Source organism: Engystomops pustulosus, chromosome 7 (assembly GCF_040894005.1).
Source record: "Engystomops pustulosus chromosome 7, aEngPut4.maternal, whole genome shotgun sequence".
Taxonomy (NCBI): Eukaryota; Metazoa; Chordata; class Amphibia; order Anura; family Leptodactylidae; genus Engystomops; species Engystomops pustulosus.
Window position 1 is genome coordinate 147427329 of NC_092417.1, and position 16044 is coordinate 147443372.

At 43.2% G+C, this 16044-nt stretch overlaps 1 protein-coding gene across 3 annotated transcripts in view; it reads left to right on the forward strand.

The window, feature by feature from the left end:
- CHID1 (chitinase domain containing 1) overlaps positions 1 to 16044 on the forward strand; it is a 276364-nt gene that overhangs the window by 94751 nt on the left and 165569 nt on the right. For all 3 annotated transcript variants that reach the window (XM_072118163.1, XM_072118165.1, XM_072118164.1), the window contains exon 9: positions 7879 to 7980. In XM_072118163.1, the coding sequence (XP_071974264.1) occupies positions 7879 to 7980 (102 nt within the window). The remainder of the gene's footprint in view (positions 1 to 7878; positions 7981 to 16044) is intronic.

A 16044-nucleotide genomic window follows, 5' to 3' on the forward strand; every position in this document is an offset into this window, starting at 1 on the left:
TATTGTCAGATGAAAGTGCCTGGCTCTGTAAACGGAGGTGGTGGGGTGTCAGCGGAAGCACCGGAGAATGTAAATATAAGCTCTTTTTTGGTTTCTTTGCCCCCCCCCCCCCTCCCCCGGCCGGTTATATATTTTGGTTTAAACCCGGAGAACCCATTTAATATGAAATAAACATGTTTCTAGGTATTGTAAAATGCAAGATGAGGGGGCCTCTGAAATGACGGCCTCAGAACCTGACTCATCTCTGGCAACAGATGAGGTTTTGTGCTTACTTTAACATGACATGGAGGAGACTTTTTACATAGAGATTTCACTTAGGGAGGGGATTTTTGAAGGGGCATTGCAGGCCCTATCTGAGGGGGTTGGTAGTCTAATGTGGTTATATCCCTTTGGTGTTTTCTCTAGAATGGAGTATGATTTGCTTTTTCACGTTTTCACCTTATATCAATTTATTTTGGTCTTTAAAAATGATAAAGATAACGTATAAGCTGAGTGAAGGCAGATGACTGCTTTATGATATTCCGCTCTTTAATGTCAAGGGGATAGATCTCCTTAAGTATTCCTAATAACTGGTGTTTGGAGGTGGTAAATGCTTGCTCTCGCAGAGGATAATATCTGTGTACACATGAAACGCCGATGTGTGTATAAAGAAAACTCATTAGCAAAATAAGATATGAGTTTGACGGGCAGAATCCACGGCGCGTTATACAAATCACCATTCTACTGACAAATGGTTTCTGCGCTTTGTAAATGTCAAGCCATTTTTTTCCCCTCTTTGCCGGTTTTCGCAGTGTCAGATAGCGAGATTAGATGAAAGGCTTAATGGGCTATAAGTAATAAATAGATAAAAAATACTTATGCTAATATGGAAATATCCAGAGACTCCTACACATTGTCAGGGGTGACCCGATCCTCTTCTGGGATTGTGAATTTCAAGGAATTATACATTTATCGCAAACCCATGTCTAGGTTTCTATCCAATTGGTTTTGGAGTTTTATGATATTACACTAATTCCATCTCACATACAGAAATCTCTGCAGGAAACAGGTTGTCACACTAGTGATGACCTGGCAGCACCTGACGTGACCTGAATTGAGGTTACTCACACACAACGGGCAGAATTTGTGTTCAGAAGGCTTGGAGCATGTGGAAACTGGAAGGAAGGGCACAATAGAGAACTGAGATGGGAAAAGGCTCCTTATAAAGCCTCTGACCAGAGATGAGCAGACATAAACTTTAAGGCTGCATTAAAATGACTGTATGAGGGACGTCGTATATACATCCCCCATAGATGGCAATGGCTGCATGGAGCCATATGCTGCCGATATGGTGCCCTCTTCCTCTCCATGGCGCCAGACATACGCCCGGCTACAGCCCGGGGGGCATACGTTCGTGTAAATTTAGCCCTCGGTCCGGCTTCCTACGTACGGCAGTTCCACCCTAACCCGGACATGTAGCATAATGGGCTGCAGAGCGGCCGGTTAGGCAGCCTTACGCCCCTACAAGATGGGCATTGCTGTGACAGCTGGATATTGACCGGACAGAGGATGTTTTACTGTGTATTGACCCTTTACAAATTGGAAGCTTGCTGCAGTGGGACCTATGGACTAGCCATCTGACCCAAAATCCCAAGCAAAGTGTTAACTCTGCTTTTTCTCCATAACCCAGAATGTGGAATACAATGTTATTACCTATATGGTAACTCCCGCTTTACCTTTTTGTTGCCTCATTTCTCAAATCCTTGCATAAGATGTTCCCATCCCTCCGCTGCTCAGTAATTGTCCCTCCCTTCCAGGCTTCGGCGCTGTTATTGAATGTGTCAGGCAGTCCTCTTAATTCACAGTCGCGGTGTAAATGCTCGGCTTCGGTCATTTTAATTATGTTGGTTGTCAGAGAGGCCTAGCTGAAAGTCTAATTATACAAGCAAGGCGAGCAGACAAATAGCCCAACTTATCTGCACTTATTGTAGGGTAAAGTGCCAGCTAAAGACGTGCCGGATGAGCAGCTCTAAGTATTTCTAAGATCACTGCTACTGTATATGTAGCTCTTACCATTATTTTTACTGTACCTACTCTTTCAAGCATGGCAAGATATCGTTCCATCTTACATTGCTCATCGAAATTACAGAAGAAAGAAAAGGAGCCACGGGGAATACAGAAGAGGAGCCGCGCCAACATCGAGGAGCCACGCTGAGCATCGGGCCGCCAGAGAGTTTATAAGTTTGTTTTTTTGTAAAAGGAAACCTACCGCTTCCAATAGGGCTTCTAAGCAGCAAATGCTGTGCACCAGCTTAGGGTGATCTTGTGCCGGCGCTTATCTTCGTTATGTTCTTAAACGGTTTTAAAGCGTTTAAACACTTTAGTAATCTTTATATACGAAGTAGCTTCACCGCACGGTGGTAAGCGCTCGGCGCACCATGCACGCGACCGCTTCTTATTCAGGTGCACGCACGGTCGCCGAGCGCGGACCCCCGTGAGGTGAAGCTACTTCGTATATAAAGATTACTAAAGTGTTTAAACGCTTTAAAACCGTTTAAGAACATAACGAAGATAAGTGCCGGCACCAGCACATGTGCCGGCACATTTGCTGCTCTATTGGAAGCGGTAGGAGCTGGCTGCATACTACAGAGGCCAGGTTGGGCTGACTGTATACTACAGAGGCCAGGTTGGGCTGGCTGTATACTACAGAGGCCAGGTTGGGCTGGCTGTATACTACAGAGACCAGGTTGGGCTGGCTGTATACTACAGAGGCCAGGTTGGGCTGGCTGTATACTACAGAGGCCAGGTTGGGCTGGCTGTATACTACAGAGGCCAGGTTGGGCTGGCTGTATACTACAGAGGCCAGGTTGGGCTGGCTGTATACTACAGAGGCCAGGTTGGGCTGGCTGTATACTACAGAGGCCAGGGTGGGCTGGCTGTATACTACAGAGGCCAGGTTGGGCTGGCTGTATACTACAGAGGCCAGGTTGGGCTGGCTGTATACTACAGAGGCCAGGTTGGGCTGGCTGTATACTACAGAGGCCAGGTTGGGCTGGCTGTATACTACAGAGGCCAGGTTGGGCTGGCTGTATACTACAGAGGCCAGGTTGGGCTGGCTGTATACTACAGAGGCCAGGTTGGGCTGGCTGTATACTACAGAGGCCAGGTTGGGCTGGCTGTATACTACAGAGGCCAGGTTGGGCTGGCTGTATACTACAGAGGCCAGGTTGGGCTGGCTGTATACTACAGAGGCCAGGTTGGGCTGGCTGTATACTACAGAGGCCAGGTTGGGCTGGCTGTATACTACAGAGGCCAGGTTGGGCTGGCTGTATACTACAGAGGCCAGGTTGGGCTGGCTGTATACTACAGAGGCCAGGTTGGGCTGGCTGTATACTACAGAGGCCAGGTTGGGCTGGCTTTATACTACTGGGAGCTGGCTGGCTATATACTGGGGGCTGTGACCAATGTATTTCCCACCCCTGGCTTATACTCGAGTCAATAGGTTTTCCCAGTTTTTGGTGGTAAAATTAGGGCTCTCGGCTTATACTTGGGTCGGCTTATACGCGAGTATATACAGTATTTACCTTTTCACTTTAAAGTTCCATTTCTTTAGCTTTATCTGTCCTATTTTAGGCTTAGTTTACCAAAAATTAAAATGTCATGTTACTTATGGCCTCAGAATAGAAAATGTATTTCTTTGTATAAGAACATGTAAGAGGAATGTCTATAAACTGATAACGTGGAAGGTCCCAACATACATTTACATTCTGAGGTCCGCTTTGTAATTACAGCTAGATAATTACAGTGGATTTTCCTCTACAGCCAAGCAGTGTGACTATGGTGTTCATTAAACTTCAGAGATTTTAATTCGGAGAGAGCCTTCTTTATAGGATATTGACTTGGAAGCAGTAATAAGGCAACACTTCTCTCTGTTCTCCATAGAGATGTTGGCAGGTTCTCCCTGCCTTGTCAGCTTTGTGTTGCCTTCGGTATCAAAAAGGACATTACTGACTTAATCAGAGGCTGACAACTACCCTGAGGTCGTGCAAAGCTTCTGTGACTCTGGAGATAAAAACGAAAAGTTAATTTGGCAATTATGAGACTTAAAAAAAAAGTTTTATTCCATGAAAGAGACTGGCTGTTTTTTTTCTTCTCTGTACACCAGGATTGGATGGACAAAGCATCAGATGTTCCTTGTAGTAGAAATGAATAAACTTGTTTCTGACCGATGGCTGCTGTAACATCATTGCAGCTACTTGGGTTCTTATCTTAGAGTAATGTTAAAGAGGACATTTTATCATCTCCTCCAAGTCCAACTTCTCTGAACCCAGTGCAGTTGCAATGTTTTCTCTTGCCTCCTCCATTCCTGAGTAATCCTTTTATTTAGATTCACAACCCAATATGTTTCTCTGCCGTCAAGTGGGCGGGTCCAGACTGTCTGCTCCTCCCCAGGACCGCCCACTGATTCATTTATATCAGTCCTATACCAATTATAGTTAAGTTTTGTTCAGGGGGTAAAAGTACAGTTGTCAAATTCTAGAATTTTAAATTCAATAACGATATGTTATGTACTTTATGGAACTCGATAGAAAAATGATGCTTTATGAAAAAATATATAAAATCATGACTTTGTCTGAACGTGAAAGACATCTTATGAACTTTATTATTCCTACATCATGGTCCCCCAACACTGTCCAACAAATACTGTAATACGACTACACAGAAAATCCCTAAATGTTCCTTAAACGTGGCCTAACATTTAATAATGAACTTAAAGGAAACCTACCACTTTAAATTGGTAGTTATAACCCTAAAATACCTTGCACCAGCTCAGGGTGAGCTGGTGCCGGAGCATATCTTCATGATTTTCAGAAACCGATGTATTGCTTGAAAAATTCATTTATTCATCAGATTTCAACCCTCCTTCGGTGCACCATCATACGTTCTCGGCACACCATGCGCACGACCGTGCGTGCGCCTGAATAGGAAGAGCTGTTGATGTCACCGAGCTCTCGGGCACACTCGTGCCTGCGCAACTTCGTACGCCCGGCTTCGCAACCGAAGTTGCACAGCTGCGAGTGTGCCCGAGAGCTCAGTGACATCAACGGCTCTCCGACACTTCCCATTCAGGCGCACGCACGGTCGTGACATGAGCACCAGATCTTTTGGCTTAGCGACGCCCTTGGTGGTAATAAAGAGTAAATTTTAGATCGGAGGCAATAAAGACTACAACTCCCAGAATTTTCTTGTGGTTGTTATGGGTTATCATGGGACAATATATAGGGCATAAAAGGGTGCGCTTCACCTGCCAGCATGCCAAGGCTGGTATTATTTGCTTTAATATTACTGCACATGTGACGACATCATAGGTTATCATATTTTACTTCTCAACTCCCTCAGGAGGCACAGGATTTGCTGGATTACTCTACCTAGCTGTAGGTCTTTCAAGTACAAAATAGTCACGTACCATTTAGGAAAAGTCACTAGCCAAAAAATGTCACAAATTTTAAACAATTTGAAAAGATAAATGTCATTTGCTACATTTGGCACATCTGGAATAGAAGATAAATGTGTCTTACTGACGATAAACAAATGTCCGCCGGACATTTCAAAATGTCCCCAAAAAGGCACAACAATTGCAATGCGCCATTGATCTTCCCCGTCAGGCGCCTAGTATGACGCGCCGCTGCTGACGTCATTCTTGGCGCCGCCCGGGGAAAAACACCGTTTTAGAAACAAAAAATTGTTCATGATTAAACAAAAATCTTTTCAAGCTCAACTCTTACCTTATCTGCAACATAGTCTATTCCTTACAAAGCTTCGAGGCTATAAAAAAAACTTAAAAAATGGACTGCACCAAGATGATATTTGTCTGTATTTTATCTGGCTTTCACAAGGTTAGGAATGCCAAGTCAAGAAATCATTATTTATATTTGAAGACAATAAAAAAAACAAGGAAAAGGATGAAACATGGATGTAAAACTGAACGTTCACATGAAAATTTTAACTAACTAGATATTTTGTCGGCGTTCTTTCATCTGTATTATGTTGATACAAGATTTGGGGGATAAGGTGCATAGTAGGCTGGTGGTCTGATAGCATATACACAGAGGTTAGCATTGCTAAAGTCATGCCCTCCTGGCAGTGTTTTAGCTAGGGCTCTAGACCACGTTTAGTTGGGGGGTCGCTAGGGCTTGGATTGTCTTGTCTGCTTAGGGCACCAAAATGCCTTGTCCCAGCCTACCTCTTTCATAAATGTCCCCTTATCCACACCCTGAAGTATACTTGGAATCATGTTGCCTTCCTATATACAATATCCTGGCATCCTCTCCTGTTGAGCAGTAGTTTGTTTTTTTTTCTTTATCGCCTCTTGTCTACAAGTATTTTCTTCTTATACTTTTACAGTCGCTGTTTTTTTTTTTCACTTGTTTAAATAATGATCTTTCGTTCTTTGATAGATACAATCCCACGATTTATTTATAAAGCTGTCAGGTTTGCTGTTTGAGCAATCCCCCTTTGAGTTTATTAGTATATATTTTGTGTGTACGTGTCACGACTCCTCCGTTTCTTTTCTGCTGATTACAGACGGATTCATTTTGTGTAGGAAATATTTACAGTAAATTAATTCTACAAGGTAGCGCACAGCAAGCCCTTTTATTTTACAAGGCAGCACAGTGGTCTCTGCTGGGAGGCTGATCACTACCTTATACTAGTCTTTAATTTTCTATTCCCCGAATTTGGTGTATCCTCCCGTAGGCTCAGTGATAGACTCCCGACATCATCCACATCCGTGATCTCTCAATCTACAAAACAATATAGCCTGCCATAAAAACCTAATGCTCACGTTAATTATCCTTTATTTGTGTGCCCTTGTGAGTAATTAAAATCAATTTCTAGGAAGCTATGTGTATCCTGAGGCCTGTTCTTTCCCACAGTGTCCTGGCTTGTGGTTTCCAACTTATGAACTAAAGACGCAGCCAATTATTTTCTGTTCTGAGATCGGCCTCTGTGAGAACTTGTGACATTTGCTGTTCTGCCCAATAACTTGCATTGCTAATAAGAAGGTAGATTAAAAGTTCCCCCGTCCATCCCGACAAATGAAAACAGATGCTGCAAATAGAACAAAGTAATGATCATAGGGATAGCTTTTGTGCTACTTGAAGGAAGTCTACATGCTCTATAATCAACCCAAAAGCCAAAGCAGTGTTACAGAGGGCAGATTATAAGGTATATTCACACGAGCGTCTGGGGGAATGGATATGTGGCTGCCCGGCTGTGGTACAGTTCTACACATGCCATGCGGTTGCACAGCACTGTTTTCTATGGAGAGGGAGCAGCTTCCACACAGTCTGAACTCGCGCATGGGCACAACTCTAGTTTCTCAGACAAGTTCACACATGTCCAGCGAGCTGCGTGCTGAAGATGCTCCAGCTTTAAAGGACATGTCTCCAAATTTCTAAATTGATTAATTAATTGAAATGCCTTTGTTGTGCAGCTGAATAATTCCAGCGCATTTTAGTTGTTTCTCTAACATTAATTTGCTCCCCGCAAGCAGCGATTAGTGAGTACCAGGTTGGGGGGGGGGGGCAGTTCAAATGGCAGGAGTTGTCTTATCCTCAATGCCTTCTCCCTCCCCCATCTCACTAGCACAAGCAATTCTTGTTTACACTCCTCATTCTACTACTTTACTGTACATTATTAGTACAGTTTCTAGGTATCTTATTTTTCTCCTCTGTTATGTGTTTCTTGTTTTAACATATTTGCTTTTTTTAGTTCAACATGTTGCTGGGCTTTTATGTACTTGTTGAAATAAAAGTGAAATGCCATCTAATGCCTGTACAGAATATGTGTGGATATCAGTATTTCTCATCGCACTGGTTTTCTTGTTCTCTCTCTTAGCACTGACCAGTTGGGGATGTTTGGGAAGAAGGAGTTTGACCTGTTGGCTCCAGTTGTTGACAGCTTTAGTCTAATGACCTATGACTATTCAAACCCACATAGGTGAGTAGTACTATACAAACACATTGTATATAATATGTATCTATAAATGTTTAGCATGTTAATATATCATACCCGGAGCTTGAAAACTTAAAAGGTGACTGGAGAAAGTTAACAAGGAGTTGACATCTTCAGCAAACTGTATAATCCACCGCAGACATAGATCCTGCACTGTCTTAAGGGGAAACACAATCCATATTTATTAAAAACAGTGCAAACTACACTATGTGCAGTTTGCCTGTGTAGTTTCCAGAGGGTGCCAGATTCATGAATGTGGCACCATCTGCACTGCTTGGGAAGTGCTGCAGAATTGTGGCACACGTCGGACAGAATTCTGGAGAACTGTCCGGCCAAGCACTAACACGCCCGTTTAGGTTCACATTTTTCTTTTTTTTGATTAATAGATATTTATTATACCAAGATACAAAATACAAACACTCAAGTATAAAATTCTCGAAACCATTACATAGCAATCCACAATTAATATACTGGAGTACATTGATCCAATTTTTCCCCAAATCCCTCCCGCCCCCCATTTTGACAGCAGGTTTAATTCACCGAATGTATACAAATAATAATCATTCCCACCTTACATGCCAATTAACAAAACCTAAAAAAAAAAAAGAGAAAAAAAAAAGTTGCACATTTTTCTAAAGAGTTTGCACAATGCAGCCGCGACACAAAACTGGCGCAGACACTTTATAAATACATGTGGAAGTAGTTTGCACGTTCTTTGTAGTGCAAAGTCAGACAGAAAACTGGGACAAAAACGTTAATAAATTTGGTTTTCATTGCAAAAGCCGCCCGGCGCTTATAAGGGAACCAAGTTTTGTTGAATTGTCCGGTTGTTCATATGGACATGTCTACTCTCTTGATACAATAGTTTTAGATGGAAAAGTCTTACATTTTCATTATTCAGAATCAGTAGGATCATGAAAGAGACGATTTTTACGAAGCAATGAACAATGAAGAGTGGAAAACAAAATGTTATAACTTTGAAGTAGATGCAAAGCAGAAAAACAAAGGATTTTGTTTTTTCGAGGGACTATTACAATTTAAATGTAGCTTTATTTTGTACAGGTTTCAGTATAGGGGAACAATACATGACATAAATGTGTACCCTTATGGCAACAACCAGCCCTAAGTCCTGACTAGATAGTGTAAGTGATCCCCTGGTTTTTTACCCTTTATCCTCCCTTTTTGCAGGCCACAAGCAATGGGCCATGTGCCGTACCTTGTGGCCTGAGTAATCTTGCTTACTGATGTTTATAGGACGTCACTGCCAGTGCCACAAAGACATGCAGGAATAGGGCGTGTCCAGGGCGCATTTGGGAATGACACCGTAACTTTACCCAACTTTAGTCAATGGGGCATGAGCCTTAGCAGATGCATCCATATTGACTGAGCAGGAACAGGTTAGACATAAATTATTAAATTGGACAATCCAAAAGCTGCAACCAGGAGCAAAGACGATAGCATCAATCCAGGAATGTAAACACCAAAGTATAGACACCGGATCAGTACTAGAATGTAGTCACATCAGTAATACTGAAGCATAGTCAGACGCAAGACGAGAACGTTGACACCGGATCAGTACTGGAATGTTGTGACATCAGTAATACTGAAGCATAGTCACAGACACAAGACTAGAGCGTGGACACAGGAGCAGGACTGGTGTGTGGACTTAATCTGTAATATTACTCTTCTATTATCTTTCAAATGAGTATTTCTTGTAATGTCATAGAAGTAACCAAAGAAAATGCAGGTGGGAAGCAATATTATCACTCAGTTTACAGCGTTCCATCGATCGACAAGAGAAGGTTATTTTCAGCCATGGATGAATATAAAGATTTGTGCATCTTATCCTAATGCTTATTGATGGGCTACAGAAAATATCCCTTGCTTTCCAAATCCTTCCGTGTTACTGTCACTAGCTTTTACACCACTAAACCTGTAAAGTCATATGCAAATGAGCTGAAAAGATAAACTTTTTGCCTTAGATGAGTCACCATTGTAAGCTGAAGGGGAGCATCGATTCAGAAGCAAATATCATGGCTCCATAGCAGCTAAAACCATCATTCTAGTGTTTTCAGGATCGCACTGGAAGTTTTGGGGCCCCTGACTGGAAGATTTTTGTGGCCCTTCCCCACTGGCATCCATTCCCACATTGATACATAACATTGAATACACAATATTTTTTTTTTACCACAACATTTTTAAGCCATGACAAGTGTGAGACACTGAAGGGGTTAACTGTGGATGGGCGGTATGTTTCCCCTGGGTTTTCATTCTATGCAAGGCCTTAGTGCTGAGTTTGTGTTGTCCAGCACCTTGGACACAGGTGGTGGGAGCAGCCTAATCAGGCGGGATACAGCTGCTGAGCAGAGCTGGGAGCGTTGGCTCTGAAAGGAGGTTGGAGAGCACACAGCCCTGCCCTCTGTGTTAGTGGTGAGTTAGAGGACGGACGGATAGGATTTTGTTTGTTTGATGCCTGAATGTAAAGGCTGTTTTATTTTGTACCTGCTCCTGCAATAAACGCAGACGAGACCTGTTTTGGACTCAACTTTGGTGTCACTGTCTTGGACTGCATCACGAATCACCGCTACCACGGTCTCTACTGGGCCAAATCTCCCACACAAGATAGACTCTTTTGACAGGACTCTACTCTACTGCATGTGCCCACTTAGTATATAGATAGCTCCTGCACATGCCCATGCAGTATATAGATAGCCCCTGCACGTGCCCAAGCAGTATATAGAGAGCCCCTGCACGTGCCCAAGCAGTATATAGAGAGCCCCTGCACGTGCCCACTCAGTATATAGAGAGCCCCTGCACGTGCCCACTCAGTGTATAGAGAGCCCCTGCATGTGCCCACTCAGTATATAGAGAGCCCCTGCACGTGCCCACTCAGTATATAGAGAGCCCCTGCACGTGCCCAAGCAGTATATAGAGAGCCCCTGCACGTGCCCAAGCAGTATATAGAGAGCCCCTGCACGTGCCCAAGCAGTATATAGAGAGCCCCTGCACGTGCCCAAGCAGTATATAGAGAGCCCCTGCACGTGCCCAAGCAGTATATAGAGAGCCCCTGCACGTGCCCACTCAGTATATAGAGAGCCCCTGCACGTGCCCACTCAGTATATAGAGAGCCCCTGCATGTGCCCACTCAGTATATAGAGAGCCCCTGCACGTGCCCACTCAGTATATAGAGAGCCCCTGCACGTGCCCACTCAATATATAGATAGCCCCTGCACGTCCTCATGCAGTATATAGAAAGCCCCTGCACGTGCCCACTCAGTATATAGATAACCCCTGCACGTGCCCACTCAGTATATAGAGAGCCCCTGCACGTGCCCACTCAGTATATAGAGAGCCCATGCATGCACAGTCCTTAGTCGCCCCACCCCCCCAGTCCACAGTCAGCCCCCCAGTTCACAGCAGATGCCCCCCGTTAATGACATGTCCACCCCTGATGCCCAACTTTACATAAATCCCATCCCCCTATAAATGTAATGGCCACAGCAGGGCTCTCTTGAAAATAAAATGTATACTCACCTTCTATACTCATAGTTTAAGGTTCCACGCGTCGCATACGCTAAGATCTCACACACCCGTGCCACCGCCGCGCCATAGTGTCTGTGCCCAGGCCGGAAGAGGAGAAGACGGAGCTGCGCGGGTGGGGAGAAGAAGCCGAAAGGGGAGTATAGATTTTTTTTTTTTTTTTAAGACTGATGGCGACAGACAGTTGTGGGGGGTTTGTGGGCACTGTCAGCTCCTTGGCCCCCCTTTTGATTGGAAAATGGGGGGCCTTGAACACAGTCCCACTAGACCCCATGATGGCGTGTTATTGTTAATGATAGTTTTGAGTTTTAAAACATCCTTAGTGTGGTTCTATGTTCTACCAAACCAGAGATTGGAACAGTTAATAAAGACATAGTTGGGAATTTAATATTTTTCTGCTACCTGCATGTCCAACTACTGCCTATGTCTTAATTTTTATAGTACTTGTAACCAAAATCATGAAAGAATCTATTTTTTGGCCATGGTTCCAGCTTCCATAGATATTTATAGGTAAATGGGGGAGCTTTAAAATAAGAGTGGATGCTAAAAGGGACGTTCCATACCCTACCTGAGGGGGCTGGTAGTTTCATAGAAGCTGGTGACAGGGTCCCTTTAAGCGCTTCTTATAGTGCTAACACTGAAAAGTCAACTTTTGGCTCTCAGAATTTCCGAATTATGCTCTCAATAGACTATAAAGGGTTACAGAGACTTGGAGCCTGTTCATTTTATCATTTACCTGCTCTGTGATATTTAATTTAGCCAGACTATGATTGAGGAAGTCTTGCAATTTTCCGAAATGGCAGTGCTGTCTGCTGGAGCCGTGAAACCAACCCAATATTAGAATATCCTATTACCATTTACAGTCTGCTACAAGGGCTGCTCTCCGAATGTTGGAAATATGAGAGGATAGGAACTCTGTTTAATTGAGTGGTGTGGTTATATGCACATTTGTAACCTGTATCTGTTTGTATTGAGCATTCGCCATCCAGAAGGAGGAGTAGGTGGTGGACTATATCAGGGGTCAAACATTTATTATCCGCTAAATATGTCCACATTGCCGGACTTTGATGTGGCATTTTCACGGAAATAAATATGAATTGGAAATTAATTTAAAGAATGTAATATTCACAACAAGGCTGTGTCCAATTGCTTAGGAACTTAAACTGTGATCAGTCTTCAGCACTGATGCCCTATGTGCAGGATTTGTCATCAGTATAAATAAAAAGGAAAATACCCTATAAAAAAAAGCATAAACCAGGAGTTATATTCCCTCTCATCTTGGTGGAGTCTACCACCTCTGACAAGTAATATAATCTGCTGGCAGCATGTTGCTCTGTGGTTTCGATCAAACCTTCATTCTTGCCGCCCATTATTCAATTTCCAGGATATTCCCAGTTTAATCTGTATACTAATTAAGCAGTGTCTTCAGCACTTGGAGCACTGTTGAGCCCACCCTTGTTGAGTTGTCCCATGTTTCTTACAAGACAGATTTTGTGCTTATATGACAGAGAGGGTAGTGTGAACAGAGCAGGGATATGCTGTACTATGGACATCACTAGCTGCCTCATTACCATATGGATCCAAATGGGAATATCTTAGAAACTGCATAATGGATAAAATAATGAAGGTATTTTTGAAATCCCAGTGGATTTCTGTACAATATTCTGTCTGCATTAAAGGCAGTTCATCAGCAACGCTACGGACATTGTTGGCACACTCGGATAGATGTTTAGTCATACCCTTATGTAAGTTGTAGTGGAAGAATGTATTTTCGAGGAATGTGTCCTTACACAGTGGTATTTTTATCTCCGTGGAGGGTTCTGTGCGCTGTGACCCTCCTGAGTGAATCCATCTCCAGAAAGTGCAGAAAGTTCCTATTCATACTCTGCACCAAAGACCCCTGTATTCATTATAGTAGGGGTCCCAGTATTTAGCCTCCTACCAATCAGACACTTGTCAACTTTTTTGTGGATATGACTATTACAAAACTTCCTTTTACCCTCTGTGTGATTTAGCAGCGGAGCTTTTGCTTTTCCTGACATTGAAGCTGCACACGTTCCAGCACATTTTGAGGTTTCAGACCTGGCGTTCTCCTCATTATTCCTAGTCACAGCAGGTTGTGTGGACAGCTCGAGCATCCAGCGCGTGATGGACAGGTTAGATAAGCCCTTAGGAATGTACCTGGCATTGCACAGATGGTCATAGTCTTTCTTATTGATGTTCTTGCCTCTGCAAAAATGACTCTCAAATGTCCTCATCACTCTGACTCTGTCCAGAGGCTGCAGCTGCTCTGCAAAATGCTCCATTGGACTGCGGTCGCCACTGTACGGCGGCCGTCACCTGCCTTTGATACTTTGCTCTGTCCTCAGTGATGTGAATGACAAGTAAAACTCCTTCTCGCACCTCCACCCTCTTTCCTATCATGTCTGCGGCGCTAGTCACTCAGATGTGAAGGAGCGATCAATGCCTTTCCCTTTTTAGATTGAGGTCAATGCTTGAACAGTTTGCAAATAAAATATGCATTAAACTGTGTATGCTGGAAAGTGAAAAACAGAGGCTTAAAAGCTCCTAAAGAAATATGGTGTCACTTTCTATATTATCATCACGGATAATACTTTCCTTATAAGTGACAGGTTATGAATTGTTCCGTAGATGGTCATCGTCTTTCATCAACTTAATGGGGTGTTATCTTCTTACAAAGGTTATTTATTGTATAATTTTACTGAATCCTGTGAATTGTTTAATTCAATCTCTATGGGGCACATGTATCATAGTTTTGTATCTCTGAGGTGAATTTTAGAGACATTTGGCGGCTCTTTTTTGCACCTTATGTATGATCCTGTGATACATGTTCAGTTTTTCCTATCCTGGCAGGAGCAAATTTTGGCTTCTTTTTGAGACTTTTTGTTGCAAATGTCTCAAATCCACATGGACACAAGCCACGTGAGGGGGTTATATACAGGAGAGGACACAAGCCACGTAAGGGGGTTATATATAGGAGTGGACACAAGCCATATAAGGGGGTTATATACAGGAGTGACAGGAGTGGACACAAGCCACGTGAGGGGGTTATATATAGTAGTGGACACAAGCCATGTGAGGGGGTTATATATAGGAGTGGACACAAGCCATGTAAGGGGGTTATATACAGGAGTGGACACAAGCCACGTGAGGGGGTTATATACAGGAGTGGACACAAGCCACGTGAGGGGGTTATATACAGGAGTGGACACAAGCCACGTGAGGGGGTTATATACAGAAGTGGTCACTACTGTTAACGCTTTCAGGACCTTGCCCTTTTTTGTTTTTTCATTTTCATTTTTTACTCCCCATGATCAAAAATCCATAACTTTTTTATTTTTCCATGTACAGAGCTGTGTGACGGCTTATTTTCTGCGTAACAAATTGCACTTCATAGAGATGGTATTGAATATTCCATGCCGTGTACTAGGAAGCGGGAAAAAAATTCCAAATGCAGTGAAATTGGTAAAAAAAACGCATTTGTGCCGTCTTCTTGTGGGCTTGGATCTTACGGATTTCACTGTGCGCCCCAAATGACAGGACTACTTTATTCTTTGGGTCTGTGCGATTACGGGGATACCAAATTTGTATAGGTTTTATAATGTTTTCATACATTTAAAAAAATTAAAACCTCCTGTACAAAATTTTTTTTGGGGATTTTGCCATCTTCTGGCGCTAATAACTTTTTTATACTTTGGTGTACTGAGCTGTGGGTGTTGTCGTTTTTTGCGGATTTTGATGACATTTACAATGTTATCAATTTCGACCTTGTGATCACTTTTTATAGAATTTTTTAATTTTTTTAAATGACAAAAAAAGTGCCATTTTCGACTTTGAGCGCGATTTTCCGTTACAGGATTAAACGCAGTGAAAAAACGTTATCATATTTTGATAGATCGGGCATTTTCGGACGCGGCGATACCTAATGTGTTTATGATTTTTACTGTTTAATTATATTTATATCAGTTCTAGGGAAAGGGGGTGATTTGAGTTTTTAGGGTTTTTTATTATAATTTTTTTTTTTAACTTTTTTTTATTTTTATTTTCAGTACTTTTCAGACTCCCTAGGGTACTTTAACCCTAGGGTGTCTGCACGATCCTATCATATACTGCCATACTACAGTATGGCAGTATATGGGGATTTTACTACTCATACATTACAATGTGCTGATAGCACATTGTAATGCATGGGTTAACCCGAAGTAGCCTCGGGTCTTCGTGAGACCCGAGGTTACCATGGCGACGGATCGCCACTCCCCGATGACGTCACGGGGAGCGGCGATCCTCGAAAAGATGGCGGCGCCCACGCGCCGCCATCCTTTTGAAGCCGCCGGCAGCATTGCCGGCGGCGATCGAGGTGAAAACACCCGCGATCGGTGCTAGCACCGATCGCGGGTGTTACCGGTAAGCCTTTGCTGCAATATGCAGCAAAGACTTACCGGCTATGGAGAGGGCTCAGCGCGTGAGCCCTCTCCATGCACCCGCGGC